At 37.0% G+C, this 20,226-nt stretch overlaps 1 protein-coding gene across 8 annotated transcripts in view; it reads right to left on the reverse strand.

The window, feature by feature from the left end:
- THADA (THADA armadillo repeat containing) overlaps positions 1 to 20,226 on the reverse strand; it is a 158,326-nt gene that overhangs the window by 119,684 nt on the left and 18,416 nt on the right. For 7 of the 8 annotated variants that reach the window (XR_015797371.1, XM_088147556.1, XM_088147534.1 and 4 more), the window contains 10 exons: positions 19,077 to 19,768; positions 18,100 to 18,251; positions 17,861 to 18,016; positions 17,562 to 17,684; positions 13,206 to 13,329; positions 11,278 to 11,429; positions 9,651 to 9,864; positions 8,536 to 8,665; positions 7,353 to 7,489; positions 5,865 to 6,011 (listed from right to left, as the gene is read on the reverse strand). Coding sequence is in view for 7 of the 8 variants with exons in the window: in XM_088147556.1 (XP_088003682.1) it covers positions 5,865 to 6,011; positions 7,353 to 7,489; positions 8,536 to 8,665; positions 9,651 to 9,864; positions 11,278 to 11,429; positions 13,206 to 13,329; positions 17,562 to 17,684; positions 17,861 to 18,016; positions 18,100 to 18,251; positions 19,077 to 19,768 (2,027 nt within the window). In the remaining variant the exon portion in view is untranslated. The remainder of the gene's footprint in view (positions 1 to 5,864; positions 6,012 to 7,352; positions 7,490 to 8,535; positions 8,666 to 9,650; positions 9,865 to 11,277; positions 11,430 to 13,205; positions 13,330 to 17,561; positions 17,685 to 17,860; positions 18,017 to 18,099; positions 18,252 to 19,076; positions 19,769 to 20,226) is intronic. The other variant, XM_088147564.1, reaches the window with a different exon arrangement.

Consider the following 20,226-nt stretch of genomic DNA (forward strand, 5'->3'; position numbering starts at 1 on the left):
AAACACAAAGTGAAACTTCTTACAACAGCTGTAACAATCTTTTAAAAATCCTTTCACAAAGTCTATTTAGCAATGTAGTCTTTGAGCAATAATAGTAAATCAGCGTTACCCAGGAAATAAGTCAGATTAAATACATAGTCAACACAGCTAAATTGTTTAATTCAACCAAATAATAAAATGTACGTTTGGATGCACCGGGCTCAGTCCTGGCATTTTAAATTAATAAAGTTGCCAAAACCAGCCAAGTATGCATTAGAATTAGATTGGGCAGGTTTGAATATTCAAGAGATAGCAAAGTAACTAGCCTGGAAAACAATTAAGAGATCAGAGCTGGGGCTGCAGCTCAGAAGCAACGCATATACTTACCTTGCAAAGGTTCCACAACCTTTGGGGAAATGCCACAATCTAAAACCTTGCAAAATTGTTGGTCCTTACGACAATTAATCTAGTGATCTTCAGATGTTTTGGGCTTCATCTCTCAAAAGTCTAAACTGTAAAAGTCTAAGGCACCAAATTATGGAAGACTGATACAGATATTACTGTTAGGTGAACTAAAGATCTGACTTGGTATAAGATAGCTTCTATGTTTCAAAATCCAGCCCATATTGTCAAGAAACAGGATTTATAACCATCTCAAGTGAACAGAAATTAATTATCAAGCAATGTCCTCTGAAGACACAGTGTCAAATTATGAAATATGGTTCAGTTTTTTGGTGGTGAATGATCTCACACTGCAGAAGCTCATTATGTATTAGTTGTTATGCTGCTCAACCTGATGATTGACCTATGCTCCCTCAAGACAGACTCTTCTGAACATATAATCAGCATTTCCCAGATGTAAAGGAATTATGATCTATTTGGCACTACATGGATGCTGAATATAGAGTTTTCTGTTCCCTTCAATATCCTTTTCCATATGCAGGGAAAAGTCCAAAATAGCAATGAAATCATAAAGGCTTGTTGTCACTTTTGAATTGGCCATATGGATCAGCAGCACAAGCTAAATAAATGCTTCCCACCCGCTATTTATCTCTATAAATCAAACATCTGCAAACCTGGACTACCCTAATCAAACCCACTCTCTCCTCTTTCTTTACCAAAAGCCTATCACTTCTGTAGTGCATCAGCACATTGTGTCAAAAATCTGCAATGTAGAGAGACAGACGTAACATATGGAGTCTCATGTTGAGTTAGGCGAAATATATTGGCCCACTGTATACAAATGGCAAGATAGGCTGGCTGTGTAGGACAGCCCTGTTAGTTTATGGTAGCAAAAATTCAGAAGTCTGGTAGCACCTTCTCTAACAAGTTTTATTAAAAAGCATAAGCTTTCATCAGATGCAAAATGTACAGCTCAAGAAAGCTTAGGCCTTTTAATCAAATTTATCCCAAAAAAAAGGTGCTACCAGACTCCTGATTTTCAAGTACTGAAAGATCATTATTTTTATTAATATTACCTGTTAAAATCTACATGTATAAACATGAATCCCTATGATTAAACAGGGAAGATGGCTTAATTTTCAAATCTGAACCTTTGTAAAACAAGTTCCCTCTTTTTACTGTTTTACGTTTTGAAATGCAGATTCTAATAAATCTGTGAAATTCAACTACTCCATCTAATGTTCTTAATGTGAACAACAATATAAGGAACGTTTCAGAAACAGATCTACATTTTAAATAGCCTGCCTGGCCCATTAGTCAATGAAATAAATAAAATGTAGCAAATTTTAAATCTTCAAACAGGACTTCTGTTAGTTTTCTCTCACAATGTCATACTACCCCACTGATAATCAGTGGAATGTATTACAGAATTTGGATTAAAATATATTAATAGGATAAAGTATATCAAGTTAAATAAACCTCAAACTTAACCTACCTAATATTTAAAATAAAACATGAAACACAGTAAGTATCAATTACAAATAAGTATGGTTTACTAATTAGCTATAAATAATTATATAACATTATCATTTAGCATAATATTTAGCAAACTTAAACAAAAAAATCCAAACCACAGAAGAACTGAGCTGATTCTACCGAGGGTAAATAAGCAACAAAATAGGTATTAATTTCACCCAATCCCCAACATTTTTTTAAAAAAGTGAAAAACAGCTCAAACACCAGTCCCATTACAGCACCATGGTCCATGCCTCTTGGCAGCCCCTAGGTAAGCAAAAAAGAGTAAATATGGCCCCCTCACAGACAGACTCACTTCTGATTTAACTGCAGTTCAAATATTCATTTATTTCTTTAAAAACATTAATTTTATTGAAGTTTTTAGTAAACGTAGTAAAAACGAATACAAACTAAACTAGAAGGAAAAAGAAAAGTAAAAGAACAGTTCAGAAGGTACAGGGAAAAGAAAAAAAAGAAAAAATAGAAGAGAAAACAAAAAGAAAAAAGAAACTAAGACAATAATAAAGAATAAGGTTCTAACCTTCATCACACCAAGAATAAGCTAATATAGTAACTTTTCACACTCTTTTAAAATTACAAATACAAAAACTCTTCTTCCCATAGCCTAACTTTTATTTATGCACAATGCACAAATCGTCATCTTTTCCGTCCTGGTTCAGCAAAAAGTCCATTAGGAGTTACCAGAAGTATCAAACAAATAGTTTATCCCAGATCAAATAGTCCAACTTTATATTCCTTCTTTTTGCTCTTCACAATCTTGACCTTTAAATCATTCCAATGGCATCACGGGATTTGATCTTTCATTAATCTTTGGCATTCAAAAGGAGTCTTCAAAGCTTTCACCACCCTACTTTGTAAATCCCATAAAGGGGCATCATCCAGGATTTCTTGTTGCAGCTGTTCACATCCAGATCTTTTTCTTGATTTGTCTTTTGTATTCCTGTTTTGGTAATCTCAATTTGTTGTCTTCAATGCCTTCAAATTCTATAATGTCTGTGTCAGTAAGAGTTGTTTTTTTAAATTTTTCTCATCATCTTCTAAAAAGTTTAACCATTGAAATCTGTATCAGTTGTGAAATATTAGTTATTAATATCTCAGTTCATTTTTTGAAGGATTCTTTAAGACAACTAAAAGTTATAGCCGGCTTAGCCATTTTAATTCTTTTCTACCTGGTCCTTTAGTTCCCTCTAGTGTCCATTTGCAACCTTCATCAAGCCTCAGTTCCTAATATGGGTTTAGTTCCATTTCAGTCATTTCCCATAGTATATTATTTAATTATATACTTGTTTTTCAAATCTTACAGCAAAAATAACCAATATTCCAAATGATCTCCCAGTCCATTTAAAACTTTCTTAAATCAAAATCTTTTCTCGCTTTTTGCCAATTGTATATTATTTTAAACTCTTAAGTCTCTGATTAAAATTCCTTAAATCCAAAGAAGAAGGTAAAACTCACCAGGTGTCAAATTAACCTTGCAGTTTTGAAGGTCTCTAATATCCATAAAATAAGTTAAACTGAACATTTTCAAATGTGATTAGAAAATGAGTTTAGCTGGCTTAGTGTCCTTACTAAAGGCTCAGTCGCTGCTGAGAGCAGAGAAGTCATCTCCCTTGGCTCCTGGCACTCAAACCCACAAGAGACCCCTGTACTACAGTCCCTTCATGAGAAGCTGCCATTCAGAGCACTCATGGGCAATCTCCCATTCTCTCCTTCTCTGGAGAGATTCTGAAGGACTGGCCTACTCGCTAGTCCTTCATTCTTCACAGCAGTCATTTCTGCTGTTCGCAGAGACATCTTCAGTTAGACATGACTCACCCGGAAGCTCCCCAGTCCTCAGTTCAAATATTCATTTCCAGTGGAAATATTCAGCAGCATGTGTTCAACTTAAACCCATCCACAAGAATATAGCCTGGTTCCTTAAACAGTTTGGCTGTTCCATGTCATTATTCTGACTGATATTGACAGGGGGCTCAGAGAGGTGCATGCAGCATTATGCCTACTAGATCTACAATTTTTTTAGCTGCAGAGATAAGATGGTATTTCTAAATAAATGCTCACTGGGTACTAGATTCCAACATTCTATTTATTGGGAAGAAAATGTCAAACAATTATATTGGAGTTTTTAACTCTTTCATATTTCCCATCATAATATTATTGTCAAAATACCTCAAATCTCTGGATATTCATGGCCAGTGGCTTCTTGTAAGTAGTAAACATAGGAAAAATAACATGGCATTCTAACTCTTTATTCTCAGGAGGAATAAATGTGAAATATATCTTCCTGACAGAGTTCAAGCTGCCCTAATGCCAAAGAATCAGAATCACCAGAAGAACACCAATAACAAAAAACACAATTCCACAATCGTAGCTGGCTTTCAGAAAATTCCTGAAAAATATTTTACAATTCTATTTAATATAGCAATAATCAGTATGCATCAGCCAGTCTGGACAACAAAATGTAACAGTAATTTGGGACTGATTTCCATTTCCCCAGTGAATGGAGTTGAATCTTTTCCATTCTGTTCTAATTCTGAGATTCTATAAAGCTCTAACACCAGTCTAGTTCTCTGAAGCTCCAAGATAATGCAAAAAAGATAAATACTTGCATTATTAACATAAAATGCCATGATTGGAAGGTGGAGACATTAGATGTGTCTCAGAAACAACAGCACAGCATGGAAAGGAGTATGATTTGAACCTCTAGGAAATGACTTATACTTCCTCTCCTCACAACCTACAAATCACATCCCATTCAAAATAATAATAATTTAAAAAATAGACACATTAATGTTTTTCCCTTATTAGACTATGGAAGAACGGGGTTTTTTTCCTAACAGTATCTTAAACTGGTCATAGGGTTAGACTGGACTGATTCCAGAGTAGTACAAGCTGAACCAAAGTTCAGGACTGGGCCCCTAAATTAACTTGCAATCTCTGTTCAGGTAGTTCTTGGGTATCAATGGTAATTGAGACCAGAATTTCTGTTGCTAAGCAATGTGGTCTTAAAATGCAGCACATAAAACATCATGTGACCACATCACTTAGCAACAGCAATCCCAGCAGTTCCTGTTACTGTTGTTAAGTAAGGCTCACGGGTTGTTAAGCTGCTGCAGGGTAGGGGAGGGTACGCAAGCAGCCAGTGCAGCACAAATACTGCAAGACCCAAGGTGCTTGCTGCCAGGCATGAGAGACTTACTTGAGTGACTTACTACCTTCCTTGCTGGCTTCCCCATTGACTTTGCTTGTGGGAAGCAGGCAGGGTTGGTCACAAATGGCGATCATGTGACCATAGGATGCTATGATCATCATAAGTGCGAGCTGGTTGTCAAGTGCCCAGATTGTGATCACGTGACCACGGGGGTGCTGGGACAGCTGGAACTTCAAGGACCAATTGTAAGTATCACTCTCTGCACTGTCATAACTTCAAACAGTTGCTGAACAAGTGGTCGTTAATCGAGGACTACCTGTATACCTAGTGGCACTCATTTGGATGAGTCCAACATTAAACTTTTATAATAAGGGTAATCATTTTGAGACTTACTACTCTTAGCTTAGTATAAGCAGGTAATTTTCTCAGGCTAAATTTTCTGTCTTCCTTTAATAGTAATCAACATTTATAAAGCATCTAATGCTTCAAAAGGAACTGTATCCAAACAGTTTACAATAATGGTGGGAAAAAAGGGAAATAGAAAATAGTTGGTATCTAAATGAAGTGAAAGAAGCAGCAAACAACCAGCAACACTCCCAATGACATCCCTCTGGAATAGCTGTGGCAACAGGCTAAGGTCAGACTAAAGTAGATCAGCTGGATTCAGATAAACTAATGAGAAAGTTAGCCTTGGTTTTTGTGAATAAAAGTTATGCAATTAAAAGTTGTCTGGCTTCCTGGTATCCTCTAACCTTCACCACAATCTACCCTGCAAAAAATTTGTTTCACCCTGAATTACCTTTAATTTCAGCACAAATGTTCAGAGTTCTCTCATCAGTGCAGTCTGGTCTGTAACATTCTTTCAACAATTTTGTTTCTGTGAAGTAATCATTTGTATCACATGGCTGTATCTCAAGCAGAATCAATTGCAATCGCTCTGATGTTTCTGTGAGCAAACAGAAAATTTACTTTAAAATATGTAATGACTAAATAAAGTCAACTTATCAGCACTGTGTGAAGTTCTTTTCATAGTCACATAACTCTTCCAATTCAATCATTGCAGTTTCCTTAAAGTTCCTGACCCCTTATTCTTTTGCCTTAAGCTAACATTAACTTCATGTCATCACTCTCTACTGACCCTTCAAACCCTAATGATCAATCAGTTTTTCCACCTTCATCTAGCCATCATTTATTACAGTTTGTGCCCCTCCAGATTTGTTACACTTTTACTCCTTCAGAAACAGTTTGACCAACGGAAGAGATTGCAGGAATATAATCTGAAAGATCTAGAGTACAAGTTACCTATCCTCGCACTCTATGATCTGAGTCTAAATCCATACAACGGTACACCCCAAATTCTTCCCTCGTTATGCTTTCTCTCTTTTAATTAAATTTTCTCAAGGCCAGGTATTATCACTTATATACACCACCAACAGACTTGCACTTTAAACAAACAAGCAACAAAAATTGGGTGAATTCTGCCCTAAAGAAATTAAGAGTTAAAAAGTAATAAAGTCAGAAGAAGAGAAAGAAAGAGGCAAGTATGAGAAAATGCAGCTAAAAGCACTTTCTCAGTCAGTCTGAAATTTAGTTTTTGAAATTTAACATAATTCTGTAACTCATTTCCATAACTGGAAGCAGTAAGAATATATCTATCTACCTGTGTATACTGTATATATAAAATACATATGTATATGTATAAATGTATATACATGTATGCCTTAATACAAGGCAGGCTACCTAGAGCCAACTAAAATGTAATAGTTTGTCACAGCCATCCACTAGCCTCAAAGTTATTATTTCCTCAGTCCACATAAGAAGATGTTTGGGGGCTGAAGGATCAAGAGAAATTGGGAGAGTATGGATCTTAAGTGAATACAGTATGTAGGATGAGTACATTTACTGCAAAACTTATAATCAGAGGCTTTAAGCCAGGGTTTTTCAAACTGTTCTGCAGAACCCTGATGGGGAGAAACTAACAGCAAAATAAAAATTTGAATACAGCCAATTATCTATCACTGGAGTTTTGTCTCTTGTTCAGGTGTTCCAGGAATATCTCAACATCTCTTATATATCAATTTTACACTGTTATTGAAAATACAGCATCATATTGACCAGAACCAACATATGTAGAGAAGAATGCTGGAATGCATGGTTCTGGGGGGCTCAAAAAAGGAAACTATTTGAATCGGCAAAGAGACATCCACTTTGATAAACACAATACATAAAATTCATTGAAGTTACTGCATCAAGAAAGTTAGGAATTTTAGGAATATTCCTGTATTACCCAAGTCAGTATCCATTGGAATAAGGCCTTCTGGAGATGAACTCTGAACTACTGGAGATACTACAGCAGAAAGTTTATATGATATCAGAATAAGTTTTCTCACTATTTCTTTCCATTCACTGGTCAGTGTCATATTACTGTAACAAAATAAATCAAGAAATTCACTGTGAATAGTTTAAAAGTTTAAAAATAAAGTTTATGATAAATTAATGCTTACTTATTCAATATAAACTCATCACATAAATTACAGCTTAAAAGACAGAATTATTTTACCGCACAGTAAGATTGTTCTTATAACTTATTATGTCATACTTCCTCTTAATGATGGAAGATGTATAAATAGATGCATTGCTGCAACCCCAAAACACAAAGTGATATACTGAAGAGCATTCTTCCCAATATCTACTCAAGATGTTTTGTTGTCTGAAGTCAAATGTCCCCTCCTCCTAGTAGAACATTCCCACGTTCATCTATATTCCCTTCTGGTACTACTGAAACTAATGGTTACATCCTGCTGCATGACAGGATTATCTGATTTGGTGCACTGCTCTTCAGTGAGGAAGCAACATAAAATATTAGCCTTCAAAAGGTTCATTCAGTTCAGTCTGCTTACATCTTTGATGCGAGACCACCATGGAATCCAGGCTGTAGACTCAATTGGAAAGTTGAAAAGCATCCCAGAAGGCAATGCAAAATACACCGTTGCCATGAAAACCACATGTATGTATTCATGTTGGCAACAGGAGTTGAGCTCAAGTCAAGAGCATATCTGAGCTCAAATCAAGAGCATATTTACTTATTAGCTGGCACAAGCAAACTTCTATTACAATATTCACTGAGAGGCGATGCAGCCCCCACAAATTCTAGATATGCCCACCAGAATCTCTCCAAATTTTACCAATAAACTTTGCTGTTTATTGTGGCAGAAAGGGAAAATGCATAAATATGTGGAACATAATCATCTTAATTATACTTAATGAATCTGGCTTACATTCAATTAACATTTAATTTCATGCAGTATTTGTTATGGTTCCCTCTGCTTTTTGAAAGACAATTGCCAGCACACCATTTAAAGACCAAGTGCACCCTTCAACTTTAAAAAATGTGCACTTCTACTCTACAGCAACAAAGAAGTTAATGAATGTCATTGTGATTCACATTAACACTCAGTGATATTACTCACTTTAATTGACACAAAGCCCCAGTTATACAGTGTAGTCTGCCATACATTGGGAATGAAGCAGCTGCTTGGAGTAAAGACTTCTCAGCTTGCAATATTTCTCTTTCAAGGTTTTCCAACAAGTACTTGATAACTATACAATAAAAAGACAGAATGATATAAGTCTGGGTAAATACTCCATACCAAATCCTAGTTTTATATTAAACAGACAAGTAAATCAAGATTCCAGAAAAGGCAGCAAATTGATGATAGAGCCACTTATGGAAATAAAATTGACTGTGACTAGAGAATATGTTGTTGTTGTTTAGTTGTTCACTCGTGTCCGACTCTTCATGACCCCATGAACCATATTGCACCAGGCCTTCCTGTCCTTCACTGCCTCCCTGAGTTTGCTCAGTTTCATGCTCATTGCTTCAGTGATGTTATCTAACCATCTCATCCTCTGCCGTCCCCTTCTCCTTTTGCTTTCAATCTTTCCCAGCATCAGGGTCTTTTCCAAAGAGTCCTCTCTTCGCATTAGGTGACCAAAGTATCTGAGCTTGAGCTTCATTATCAATCCTTCCAATGAGCAATCAGGGTTGATTTCCTTTAAGATTGATTGGTTTGACCTCCTAGCAGTCCAGGGAAAAAGGATTAAAGATGTTGGGATATCTTTATCCCAATAAAGGGATAAAGAAAATAAAAGGGAAAAAGGATTGGCAATACTGTGCAGCCAATATTGTCACTAAAGTCAATGAAATTTGCTGTGGGAAGTTTCCAAAGCCAAAAAATGAAAAGTGGCACCTGATTCTGAACACATGATATCAGGCTGGATATAATATGAGACCCAGAGAATTGGGGGTTGGGTCATTTGAGAGAGAGGGATTATTGCAGATATTTTTATGCCCTATATGTTTCAATAAATATTCCCAGGTCAATAAAAAATTCAAAAAAGCAAATACACTGAATCAGAAATCTTTTAAAAGCTCATTACATGAACAAATTGATAACTAAAACTGAAAACAAAGACAAAAACAGAAACATATTCATTGTTTGAATATGATGATTTTCTCTGGATATATCAGCATCATCTTTCAATACAGAATGGAAGTTGAAACTACAAAATGTGCAATAATGACCAGATAAAGTATTCCTCTCTAGTGAGTCAGCAGGTGTATCTTCATTTGGCTGAAACATGCCCAGAAGTTGATGACTCTCTGAACAGATCTTCAACAGTCCTTTTTGATGTATCAAGAAGTTCAGTAGATAGGAAGCAGTCACACAGTCATATGGCTTGGAACTTTTGCTGAGCTGCATAGCTACCTGAAACAACGGCTGCAGTTTTTCAAGATCCTGAAATATGCAATTAAAAAAATTAAACAGTTTTAAATGCTAGTTTGTTGAGTACTAATTGTAACATGCTCAATCATCTGGACATCCAAAGAGAAATCCTGACATCTGATTAGCATACAGGTAGTCTTCAACTTATGACCACAATTGGGCCTGGAATTTCCATTGCTAAGAGATGTGGTCGTAAAGCAAGACACCACGTGACCGCATTACTTAGTGATGGCAATCCCAGCAATCCCCATTGCCATTGTTAAGCGAATTCCACTAATTGTTAGCTGAAGACCCACCCCAATCCATGCCATTCTGGGCTTGGTCCTCCCAGTCCTGAACCTCAATCAGGTAAGGGACTACCTCCAACTACCCCCACCCATCTCCCACCCCATCTCAGCCCATTTGGCCACCCTGCACTCTGCCTTGCAGGGCAGCAAGCAGCCCCAGAACCTCACAGCTCTGGGGCTGCTTGCCACACTGTGGCTCAGGGGCTTCTTGACATGCTGCGGCTATGAGGCTAAAAGCCCGAGCTGCAACACAGCACAAAGCCACAGCCACTTCTGGGAGCCTCAGCCACCCCAGCCTGTCCAGCAAGCGCCAGCACACTGCAGCACCAGGGAAGCCCCAGCAAGCATTTGTTCGCCTAGCTGCCTTCTCTCCCAATTCCCCGCACTGACCTTTCGCCTTTTGCACCCAGCCGCATGGCTGAAGCAGAAGCACCTCACTGCCTTTGCTGTCTCCTTTTCAGACCCAGCTTCTCAGGCGATCATTTCCTACATATGGTTCCCAGCCTGGCCCAGCAGCCCAGCGCAAATAAGAATGCCAGCCAATGGGACTGCCAGAAGTGGTTTCACTCAATTGGAAAGCCTCTGGAAAGCTGCGCTCTCTTTCCAAAGGCTTTCCAAAGTCAGTGCAGTTTTCCAAAGGCAGCGCAGCTGGAGTGGGGTGGGGTAGATGAGGGTTCCAGGGGCAGCTGTGGCTTCACACTATGGCTCAGGGACTTCTTGCAGCCCCAGAGCCACAAGGCACCAAGAAGCCCCTGAGCTGCAGCATGGCAAGCAGCCCCAGAGTTGTGCAGTTCTGGGGCTGCTTGCTGCCTCACAAGGCAGAGTGCAGGGCAGCCCAAAGGGCAGAGATGGGGGGCAAGATAGGCGGGGGGCAGAAGCACCCTTGCAGTCATAAGTGCAAGAGGAATGCCAAGCCCACAAATTTTGATCACGTGACTGCGGTGGTGCTGCAACGGCCATAACTTCGGGGACCAATCATCAGTCCATTTTTTTCAGCACTATCGTAACTTCAAACAGTCACTGAATGAATGGTCGTAAGTCGAGGACTATCTGTAGTTAATCAATGTCTAATCAGCGCTACAGGAATTTTACATCTGGTAATTTTGAAACTGTCAGTATCTATAAGCTGTGCCAGTACCTGAAAATAGGGCAAGAAAGCATGAAGCTTCATTAGAAGATCAAATGCCAAGGTCTTTACTTCCTCAAAAGTACTGGCAAAACAATGCAGCAGACTTTCAGCACGAGAACAATCAACTTCTTGAGCTATTTGGAATAATTCTTGGCTCTGGCCTATTAAAAAAGAAAATATTTACAAAGACAGCTGATGAGGAGCATGGCTGCAAAAAAGAACAACCAGTCATGAGCAATATCCCTTCTAATGGTGATCTTATCATCTGGAATTACTTACCATATTAAAAAGCCTAAATTTACTATATTATATGGTAAGACTATGGCGAGGAAAAGCTTTCTTATGCAGTAGGGAGATGCCACATGGTATCATTATCAGCAATAACAGTAGCAACCACAACATCAAAACAATGCCTCTCTGTTATACCATTTCTCCTCTCAAAGGAGCCTAATATAATATAAGAATTACAATTCAGAGAATTTCCACGTACACCTCACAAGAATGAGGGTTGATTATTTGACATTTTGTAAAATGCTATGATAATACATGCATATGCATGTTTGGATTTGCATGTTCAGATTATTTTTTTAATCATATCAGCTGCTGATACTGAAATCAATATGTATTTATTGCAGAAGCATCTCAGCCTGCATTAAGCCATCTGTTTCCCTCTTCCAAGTGGATGCGTAACTAACAGTTAGGGAAAAGCATAAAACTAGGCTATACAGCTGTACTGATTAACACTCTTCTTCCATCCATCTTTCACTTTAAACATGAACAAGCAAATCTACTGGAAATAACAGATGAAAATTTAAGATTTGCACCCTTGAGATAATGGGCGTATTTAGACTATAGTATTACAGGTAGTCCTCAGGTTACAACAGCAATTGGGACCGGGATTGTCACTGCCAAGCAATGCAATCGTAAAGCGCGACATCACACAACTGCATTGCTTAGCGACAGCAATCCCGAGCAGTTCCAGTTGCCGTCATAACTCCAAGACATCCAGGTTATTAAGTGGGAAGAGGCAGGAGTCCCAAGTAAGGAGTGCAGGGATGTTGCAGGGGTGCTGCAGGAAGCTGGGGAGGGCCAGCGCAGGCTGCATGCGAGTCACAGGAGGGTGGGGAAGGGCCTAGGAGGGCTGACGCAGGCCACGCACAAGTTGCGGGAGACCAGGGGAGGGCCCTGGAGGGCCAGAAGAGACTACGTGTGGGCAGGGGGTTGCTGTGGGTGGGAGAAAAAGTGGGAATGACTTATCGGAGTGACTTACAACCTTCCCTGCCAGCTTCCCCACTGAGTTTGTTTGTGGAAAGCCAGCAGGGAAGGTCGCAAATGAAGATCATGTGATTGCGGCTCCCTATGACATCACAGTCACGGGCAAGGCACCCAAGCACCTGGAGCATGATCACGTGCTGCGATGAATGGAACTTTGAGGATCGGTCAAACGTCCATTTTTTCAGCATCGCTGTAACTATGAACAGTCGCTAAATGAATGGATGTAAGCCGAGGATTACCTGTATATTTTAGTAGGGAATATATCTACAGACTCCTTTGTTCTAAATGGATCTCAACATGAAATGTTTTTTTCTAATTGAAACATGTCAGGTCAAAAAGGGAACCATAGAACAAACATTAGGTTCTTTCTCAGCTTTGTTTCAGACAAAGTAGCCATCATTTTTGAGAGGATAAAAGGGCAACTTAAAACAAACTATGGCAGGACAGCAGCCATGCCATCTGGGGAAGAGACCCTCCAGCATGTTTATAACTAAACTACAGATGGCAGCATTATATCATCCAAACATGGTTCTTATCTTCTAATATAAAAATGTTCTTATCCTTTGACAATTTCATTTTTGGGATGAGAAAAAGATTTTAAAACTGTTACATTAACTTTTTTTGGCAAATCCCTTTAACAAAATCCCCTTAAGATAGCCTACCTTCTGAATTAGGAAATATTTCAGCTATTGTTCCCAAAAGAGTCAATGCAGTAAATCTGGTTGGATGGGATGAGCCAGGAAACAAGGATTCAAAAAGTATACTGCAGACAGAAGAGATGAAATCCTAAAGATAAAACAGTAATCACATTTTTACCTCAAAGAATGATCAAATACAATGTTCCTTTGGAAAGAAGAGTAAAGGTTTTTTTAAAAAAAATCTATGCATATACCATTATGTTCAAAATTTATGCTTGAAAAATTCTTAGTGGCCTGGTTCACCCAACACATCAACCATCGCTCCTTACCCTCTGATCCTATAGCACAGTAACTAGGTCAAGGCCTGCCATTCTGGGAAATACAAAATCATCCATGAGTCCTGCCTGATTCTCTATCAGCTCTTGGGTGAGAATACTGGCAAGCCTTCATTATGTCAATGGCTTGTCTCCACTGGCCAGGCAGGCAACAGTGGGCACAGCTAAGGCACCACAGCCCATCAGAGTTTGAGAGATATGTTCTGCAGCTGCCAAATTCTGTAAGCTCTTCAATGCAGTGCCCTACATGTTTAGACATTCCACAACTCCATCTCTTTTTCTTGGAGGACTAAGTGGATGGGACTTGGACACTATTCCTCAGTTGAATTTGTTCTCACAACTATGGCTGCTTTGGGGGAGATAGTTTGACCACTCCTTTCCTAGCCTAGTAGTAGCTAGATTAGCAAGTCCATATAAAATGCTACTCTCATCATTGACGCAGTAAGCAATTTGTATGAATTCAGCCATTGAGTGAACAGTACAGTTGATACATTTTAATCTATCTAAAATTAGCTCCTCTACTTAGCTGTCCCATTCTGGTTACCTGAAGGTTCTACCTGGCCCTGGAAAGATAGATTAAGTTTCTATCTTGATTTTAGAACTAACTAACTAGAAAGTTTAAGAAGTGAAAGAGGAATTGCTTTGCCAGTCTCCACTAATTCAGAAAATCTGATATGTAAATTCTGACATGTAAATTTGCAAAATTAACTTTAAAGCTGATTTTAGAATTTAAAAATCCCTTCTCTCAAATTAGCCATCTATATGGAGTACCTGTATATTTTATTTTTCCCTTTTCAAAAAGTCTGATTGAATGGAGAAACAAAGATGAAATTGCAGTGGCTAGTTAGTTCCCTTCTTTTTTTACCTTGTACTAACACTGAGTTGGTCCTGATTATTCTCTTTTTGAATAAATTTTCTCAGATCATTGACACATGCGTTCTTTTGCTTTCTTTCTATTGGAACATATACAAATAATTTGTAATGGTATATTATATATCCATTTGTTTTTGAGAAATTCAGCTATTTTTGGTTATAGCACTACATAAAGCTTCAGTTTCCATGCACCAAATGGGTTTCTATGAACTAACAAGGTGGCTGCCTATTCTGCATTATATGTACATATCCTAAAAATGCCAGTCTATTTCAGCTGTGAGCACCCAGATTTCAGTTCAAGAAAATAGTAGAAGAATTAAAATCACTTTCCAGGAAAAAATGAACAATAAAAAACTTATTAAAAAGAAGACATCCATATTCAAGGAACTTCTATACTTTTCAATTTCCATGTAATGCATGTTGCCTAATGGTTCAAGTTTACCTCAGCAATATAGTTGTTGTTGTTTTTTTAATTTTTTATTTTTTACAACAAACACAAAACATACATAAACAAACAAGAACATAGAAAAGCATAAAAAAAACATCTTCCATTTTATACCGTGTGTCAACCAGTTACCAACTCGTTGGTGCCCCTTTCATAATCTTAAATTCTCATATCTATTCAAAATATACTTGTGTACTTATCAATTAACAATTATTAATCATTCATAGCTAGTCTATAGAATCATTTATTACAAGAAATTTTAACTTTCAATAGGATTAGTAGTACATTTTCATCTATCGATTATATGTGTATATATATATAATAATTGATATCAAATTTCTATTGTAAAATTTCCTAATCCATTACATTACTATATTTTCTCATCCAATCATTAATAAAACAAATCCCGTGTCATATAAAATTACTTATCTTCTTATTCTAATTTCAAATCTCAATTTAACTCATCTCTGCACATTCCATAATTTTCAATAACTTCCTCCTGCATAGGTACTTTTTCATTCTTCCAATTCTTAAAAGTTACAGTTCTAACCACTATCAAAACATACTTAATTCTTCACTACATGTTTCAACAAAAATGTCTCTAGTTTAAAATCTATATGTTACTATATCCAACCATATATAAATTTTAGTCTAATCTCTTAAAACATTTATAATCAAATACAATTTTTAACTATATATCTCAGTTTTATACTTTATTCCAGCGCTTGCATAATTTTAAGTTCACCCTTTTCATTCAATATCCCAAAACATCTAGCTGTTTATTCCTTTTTCTATATTATTGGATAAGAGAAAGCAATAATAAATGTCCTTTCAAACATTCTGCTTTTTGAAGCTTCTGTCAGTTCCATCATTGTTGTATTCCCCTCATTTTTTCTTTAAGCATCTGAAGTAGTTTCTTTCAATATTGTTTTACTTCTTCTTTTTATACATTCTCTTAGTACGATTTTCCATTATAATCTTATATAATCTTTTTCTCACCCTCAGTACCAAGAACAAGTCTGTCCCTCTTCATTTATCAGTTGATTAACCCTTTTAATTCTCAGTTTATAAGCCTCAAAATAATTCTGTTTAATGTTTCTGATTTCTTGTGCTATTTCTTCCTTTTCCATTGATCCCGTTTTATGTTTAATTAAGTCCATTTTAGCTTTAATATCTTTTTTTTCTTTTTTTTGCAGGAATTTCTGTAGCTCTTCTTCCAGTTTTTTATAGTTATCCTCGATAGTTTAAAAATCTTTTTCTGCATTGTGTTTCTCGTATAGTCTATTATCTTGTATAAACCTTCATTGAGTCAAAGGATTCTTTATCTTTGTTCTTGCCAAAAGAAAGAGAAAAAAAAGCAAAAGAAAAAAAAAAAAGAAGAGGAGGGGAAAGGCTGGATCTCTTTAAAAATCCAACTGGGGGGGGGAATAGAGAGCAAAGCAGAGCTTCTAGCAGAAAGAAGAGCTACTGCCACTAATCAAGGCTCTTGTGACTAACTCAAACTTTCCATCTTGATATTTTCAAAGTTGCTTTCAACTCCACTTTCTTGTTTATAGTTATTCGGATGGCACCTGTATAAACATGCACATCCCACTATCTTTTTAGAAAGCCCAGGGTCCTTGAGCATGCGTCACAATGGAAAAAAAAAGGCACTATGTCGAGCCTCTAGATGGCAGTGCAACTTTCTTTCATTTACTTTCTCTTAACTCCACTTTCCCCATTTCAAAATCAAAAAATATAAATTTCTTATAACAATAAAGAAATCTTAGTCAAAAAAGAGGCTTAAGATAAAGAATTATTGAGTATTAAAAAGAAAAAGCCAGTCCAGTTAAAAATATATATTTTTTAAAAGAAAAAACATCTTACCAATTCCACTAAAAAGGGAAAGTTAAAAAAAAAAGATTTTTTCCCCCTTTTTTTTTTTTTATAAGGCTCAATCTCACCGCTTGATCCACTTTTCTTCACTTTTAAAAATCTCTTTAAGTTACTTAAGGTGTTCTCTAAGAATAGTTGAATAGTAAAGGTCCATCTCACCCGGTTGACACCCCTCTCTTTCTTCTTCCTTTGGAGCTGTCCCGGCTTTCGCAGCCATTTTTGGCTGCCTCTCCTCCACCGGCTTCAAGAGCTTCTCCCGGGATCAATCTGGGACTTGCAGCGTCCCTGAGATCCGCGGGACGCGCCCTTTGCGATCGCCATCTCTACGGGACGGCTTAGGTCCATCGGGACCGTCCGGGGGGGAGATATCGGCTGCGATCCTGGGAGCCCAGGATCGCCCGCCGTACCGCCGCGACGCCAGCTCTGCCCTCCAGCCAGCAATATAGTTGTTTGATTATACCCTGTCACTTCAAGCCAGTGAGAGTTCAGATTTCTCCTAAGAACAGTACCAGATCGGTTGGTTTTCTACATGTAGCATAAGACTCAGATTAGGACGGAGCACATTACAACAATATTTAAAAAGGGGAGCATGATCTGTCTATAGAATCACCTGTTAAAGAAATATGAGAGCTGCTGCCAATTAATGCAGACAATATTGAATTAAATCCACAATTTCTTTATGTTAGAATAAGGCAATGTTACATGAATCCTTTTCTATCTCATACCTTAATTTTCCATATCACAGAAATCAACTGCTTATTTTACCTTCCTCTTCTGTAGGTTACTGAATTATTTGAAATTTGCCACACAAAAATATTAATTCTTTTGATTAGAGCAATTTACAAAACATACCTTGTACTGTTGCAAAGTTGTTAATGGATCCCATGTAACTGACTGTTTAATTAGACCTTGTTTAGACTTCAATTGCTGCATTTTATGAACTGTCTGGGAGCTTTCATATATCCGGCAGAATAGCTTTTGAAAGAAGAAAAAAGCAAAAGAGAATTCAATTAAAAAGATGACATTACAAATTACTTTACATATTTTTTAAAAATCCATAGAGACACCATGAAATTTCATTTCCACTGTATTTCTTTATAGGATTTTGACAAACATGGATATAAAGTTACACATTCACATTTTTAAATTACCTTTTTCAGTAGGGAACAAATCTGTTGCCTCACTGCTGCTGACTGGTTGTTCAAGTTGTATCTAATAAAAAATTGTATCAGTTGCATTTCTTCTATGGAAATTACTTCTGTGCTGCGATGACTTTCACATAGTAAACCTAAAGCATCTATTCGTACCTTTAAAATTAGAAGCAAGTTTTTAGTTATCTGGTTTTTCTCTGAAATACTAACTCTAACATTTAAAATATTAAGACATGTACCTCATCATGTTGGTGAACCAAACCTTGTTTTATACAGCTCACAGACACAAGGCCATCTTGCATTATGACTGCAAACTGCAAGTGCCCATGAGCCCTGGCAGTTCTCAAGCATGCCATTAGGGCTCCAAGAGCTCCTCTGGTTTTGCAAGTTCCTTAATAAAACATACATAAATTATAATTAACAAAGATGTTTGTCATTTCTTTCTCAGGTTCAAAATGCCCATAAAAATCATATCCACCAAACAGATTAGCATAGCTTAATGTTTGCGATACACATGGATATGACTCAAAATAACAAGCGCCATCATGGTATTTAAATATTAAGGCTGTGCAAATCTTTTGAAAGGATATTTCAGAAGGCATGAGAGTACACACAAAACATCTCTCCTCAAATCACTGAAGCAGCCACTTCTAATCCCAAGTGTCTCTGCATATGTGTACATGTATAACCACTTTATTTCATTTTTTTCCCAGCAAAGCAAAGAGGCTTTGCTGGAAAGGAACAGCTTACAAAGCAACCATTTGAACTGAAAAAAGTCATGGCTGCTCTAATGACTGGAAGACATTCTATGAAATAATATTAAAGTCTCTTATAATATGAAAGTCAAAATAAAAATGTCCTTCTGTGGTAGGAGTTAAAGTTGGGGGAAAATCTGGTTATGTATCTTTAATAACTTTTATGAAGAAAACTAATAAAAGGGAGGAAACAACCAACTCTTCTTGGCTTTGTAGTAAAGAATATAACATTTATATTATTTATTGAAAGAAGACTTGAGAAAATAAATTCTAACGTATGTTTCCAATCATCAAGGGGCATCTTTACTTATGCTCTAAGTAGCTAAGAACATGAAACATCCTCCCCCACCTCCAACAAATTTATTGCCAAAACAAGTTGAACAGCACTATCACCCACCAACTCAGCCTGTTTATGGATATCTTACGCTACAAAATGTGAAGTATAAGATAAAATGTCTTACCAACATTAGATTCTGCTGAAATCTGAAGGATTTTAATCATATAGTTCAAACTTTCCGGGCTACATTTTAGCAATTTTGGTAAGTAATAATCTGTTACGTAGGTGGCTTGTTCTGGATTTCCATCACATAAAATCAAAAGCAGAGGAGAGACCCATGTCTCATGCCAACTATCAATCCAGGTGTTTTTTTCCAAACTGGATGTAAGATGCCTCTTGTGATTCACAAACATGATTTCCAATAAATCACTTGCATAAGGTGCAAAAGACTGGTCATTCATTACACCCAAGATTTGTGCAGGAATTGTTCTGTCAATTTCCAAAAGATTTTCAATGCCAATGCAGTCCACAAGACACCCAAGTGATGAATATTTGCCTTTAACATGCCATTCTAAACCTAGCAAGCTTTCAGTTAACTCTGAGAAGAAAGGGTCTAGTTTTATTATTGATTCTTTCACAGCAGTCTGATGTATTTGAAGAAGATTTTTAAATATTAGCTTGGTCTGGTGCCTAACTGCATCTAGTGGATGTTCCCAATATGCGTACACATAATCCAACATTTTACCAATGGTTTCTGAGTTTCCATTGAGATTGAGCTTCAGATTTCTAGAACTTGATTGAAGAAAATCCAATGCTACATTGGTCCAAATAGCTAGAATTCTGGATAGAGATGCTGCCATTACAGACTCTTTTAACCTTGGAAAAACAAACAGAGTAAAGCAGAATAGAAATATATGATCATATTTTAAAACTAACTGAATACTGATGCTCAAATATTTGCCAGGTGTCAAAAATGTGGATCATTTTTCCTTCCTCATTCCAGTTCTTATTTACATTTATATGACCGCTTCTGATTTATAATACTACTTCTTCATACTTTAATTATTATTTTTTGTTCTGCTCAATGTCTAATTTTTTTTTTCTTCACCATTCCTTTCTGTTTATGTGTTACATTATTTTAGAGTATATGCAAACTGCTCTCTGGATGCCTGCAGGCATATTTCTAGGGGGTAGGGAAAACTATAATGGGAGATGTGAATATAATTTACATTGTTAAAATCCTAAAGCAATGCTTGGTTTCTTCTACAGACTGAAAGAGGTAAACAAATTGATGCTTAACATAATTTGGTAAAGGTGCTCCTTGTAAGTCAAAA

The sequence above is a fragment of the Python bivittatus genome, unplaced genomic scaffold (genome assembly GCF_059951505.1).
Source record: "Python bivittatus isolate LINGU-HERP-01145 unplaced genomic scaffold, Pbiv_v1 ctg000020_np1212, whole genome shotgun sequence".
Taxonomy (NCBI): domain Eukaryota; kingdom Metazoa; phylum Chordata; class Lepidosauria; order Squamata; family Pythonidae; genus Python; species Python bivittatus.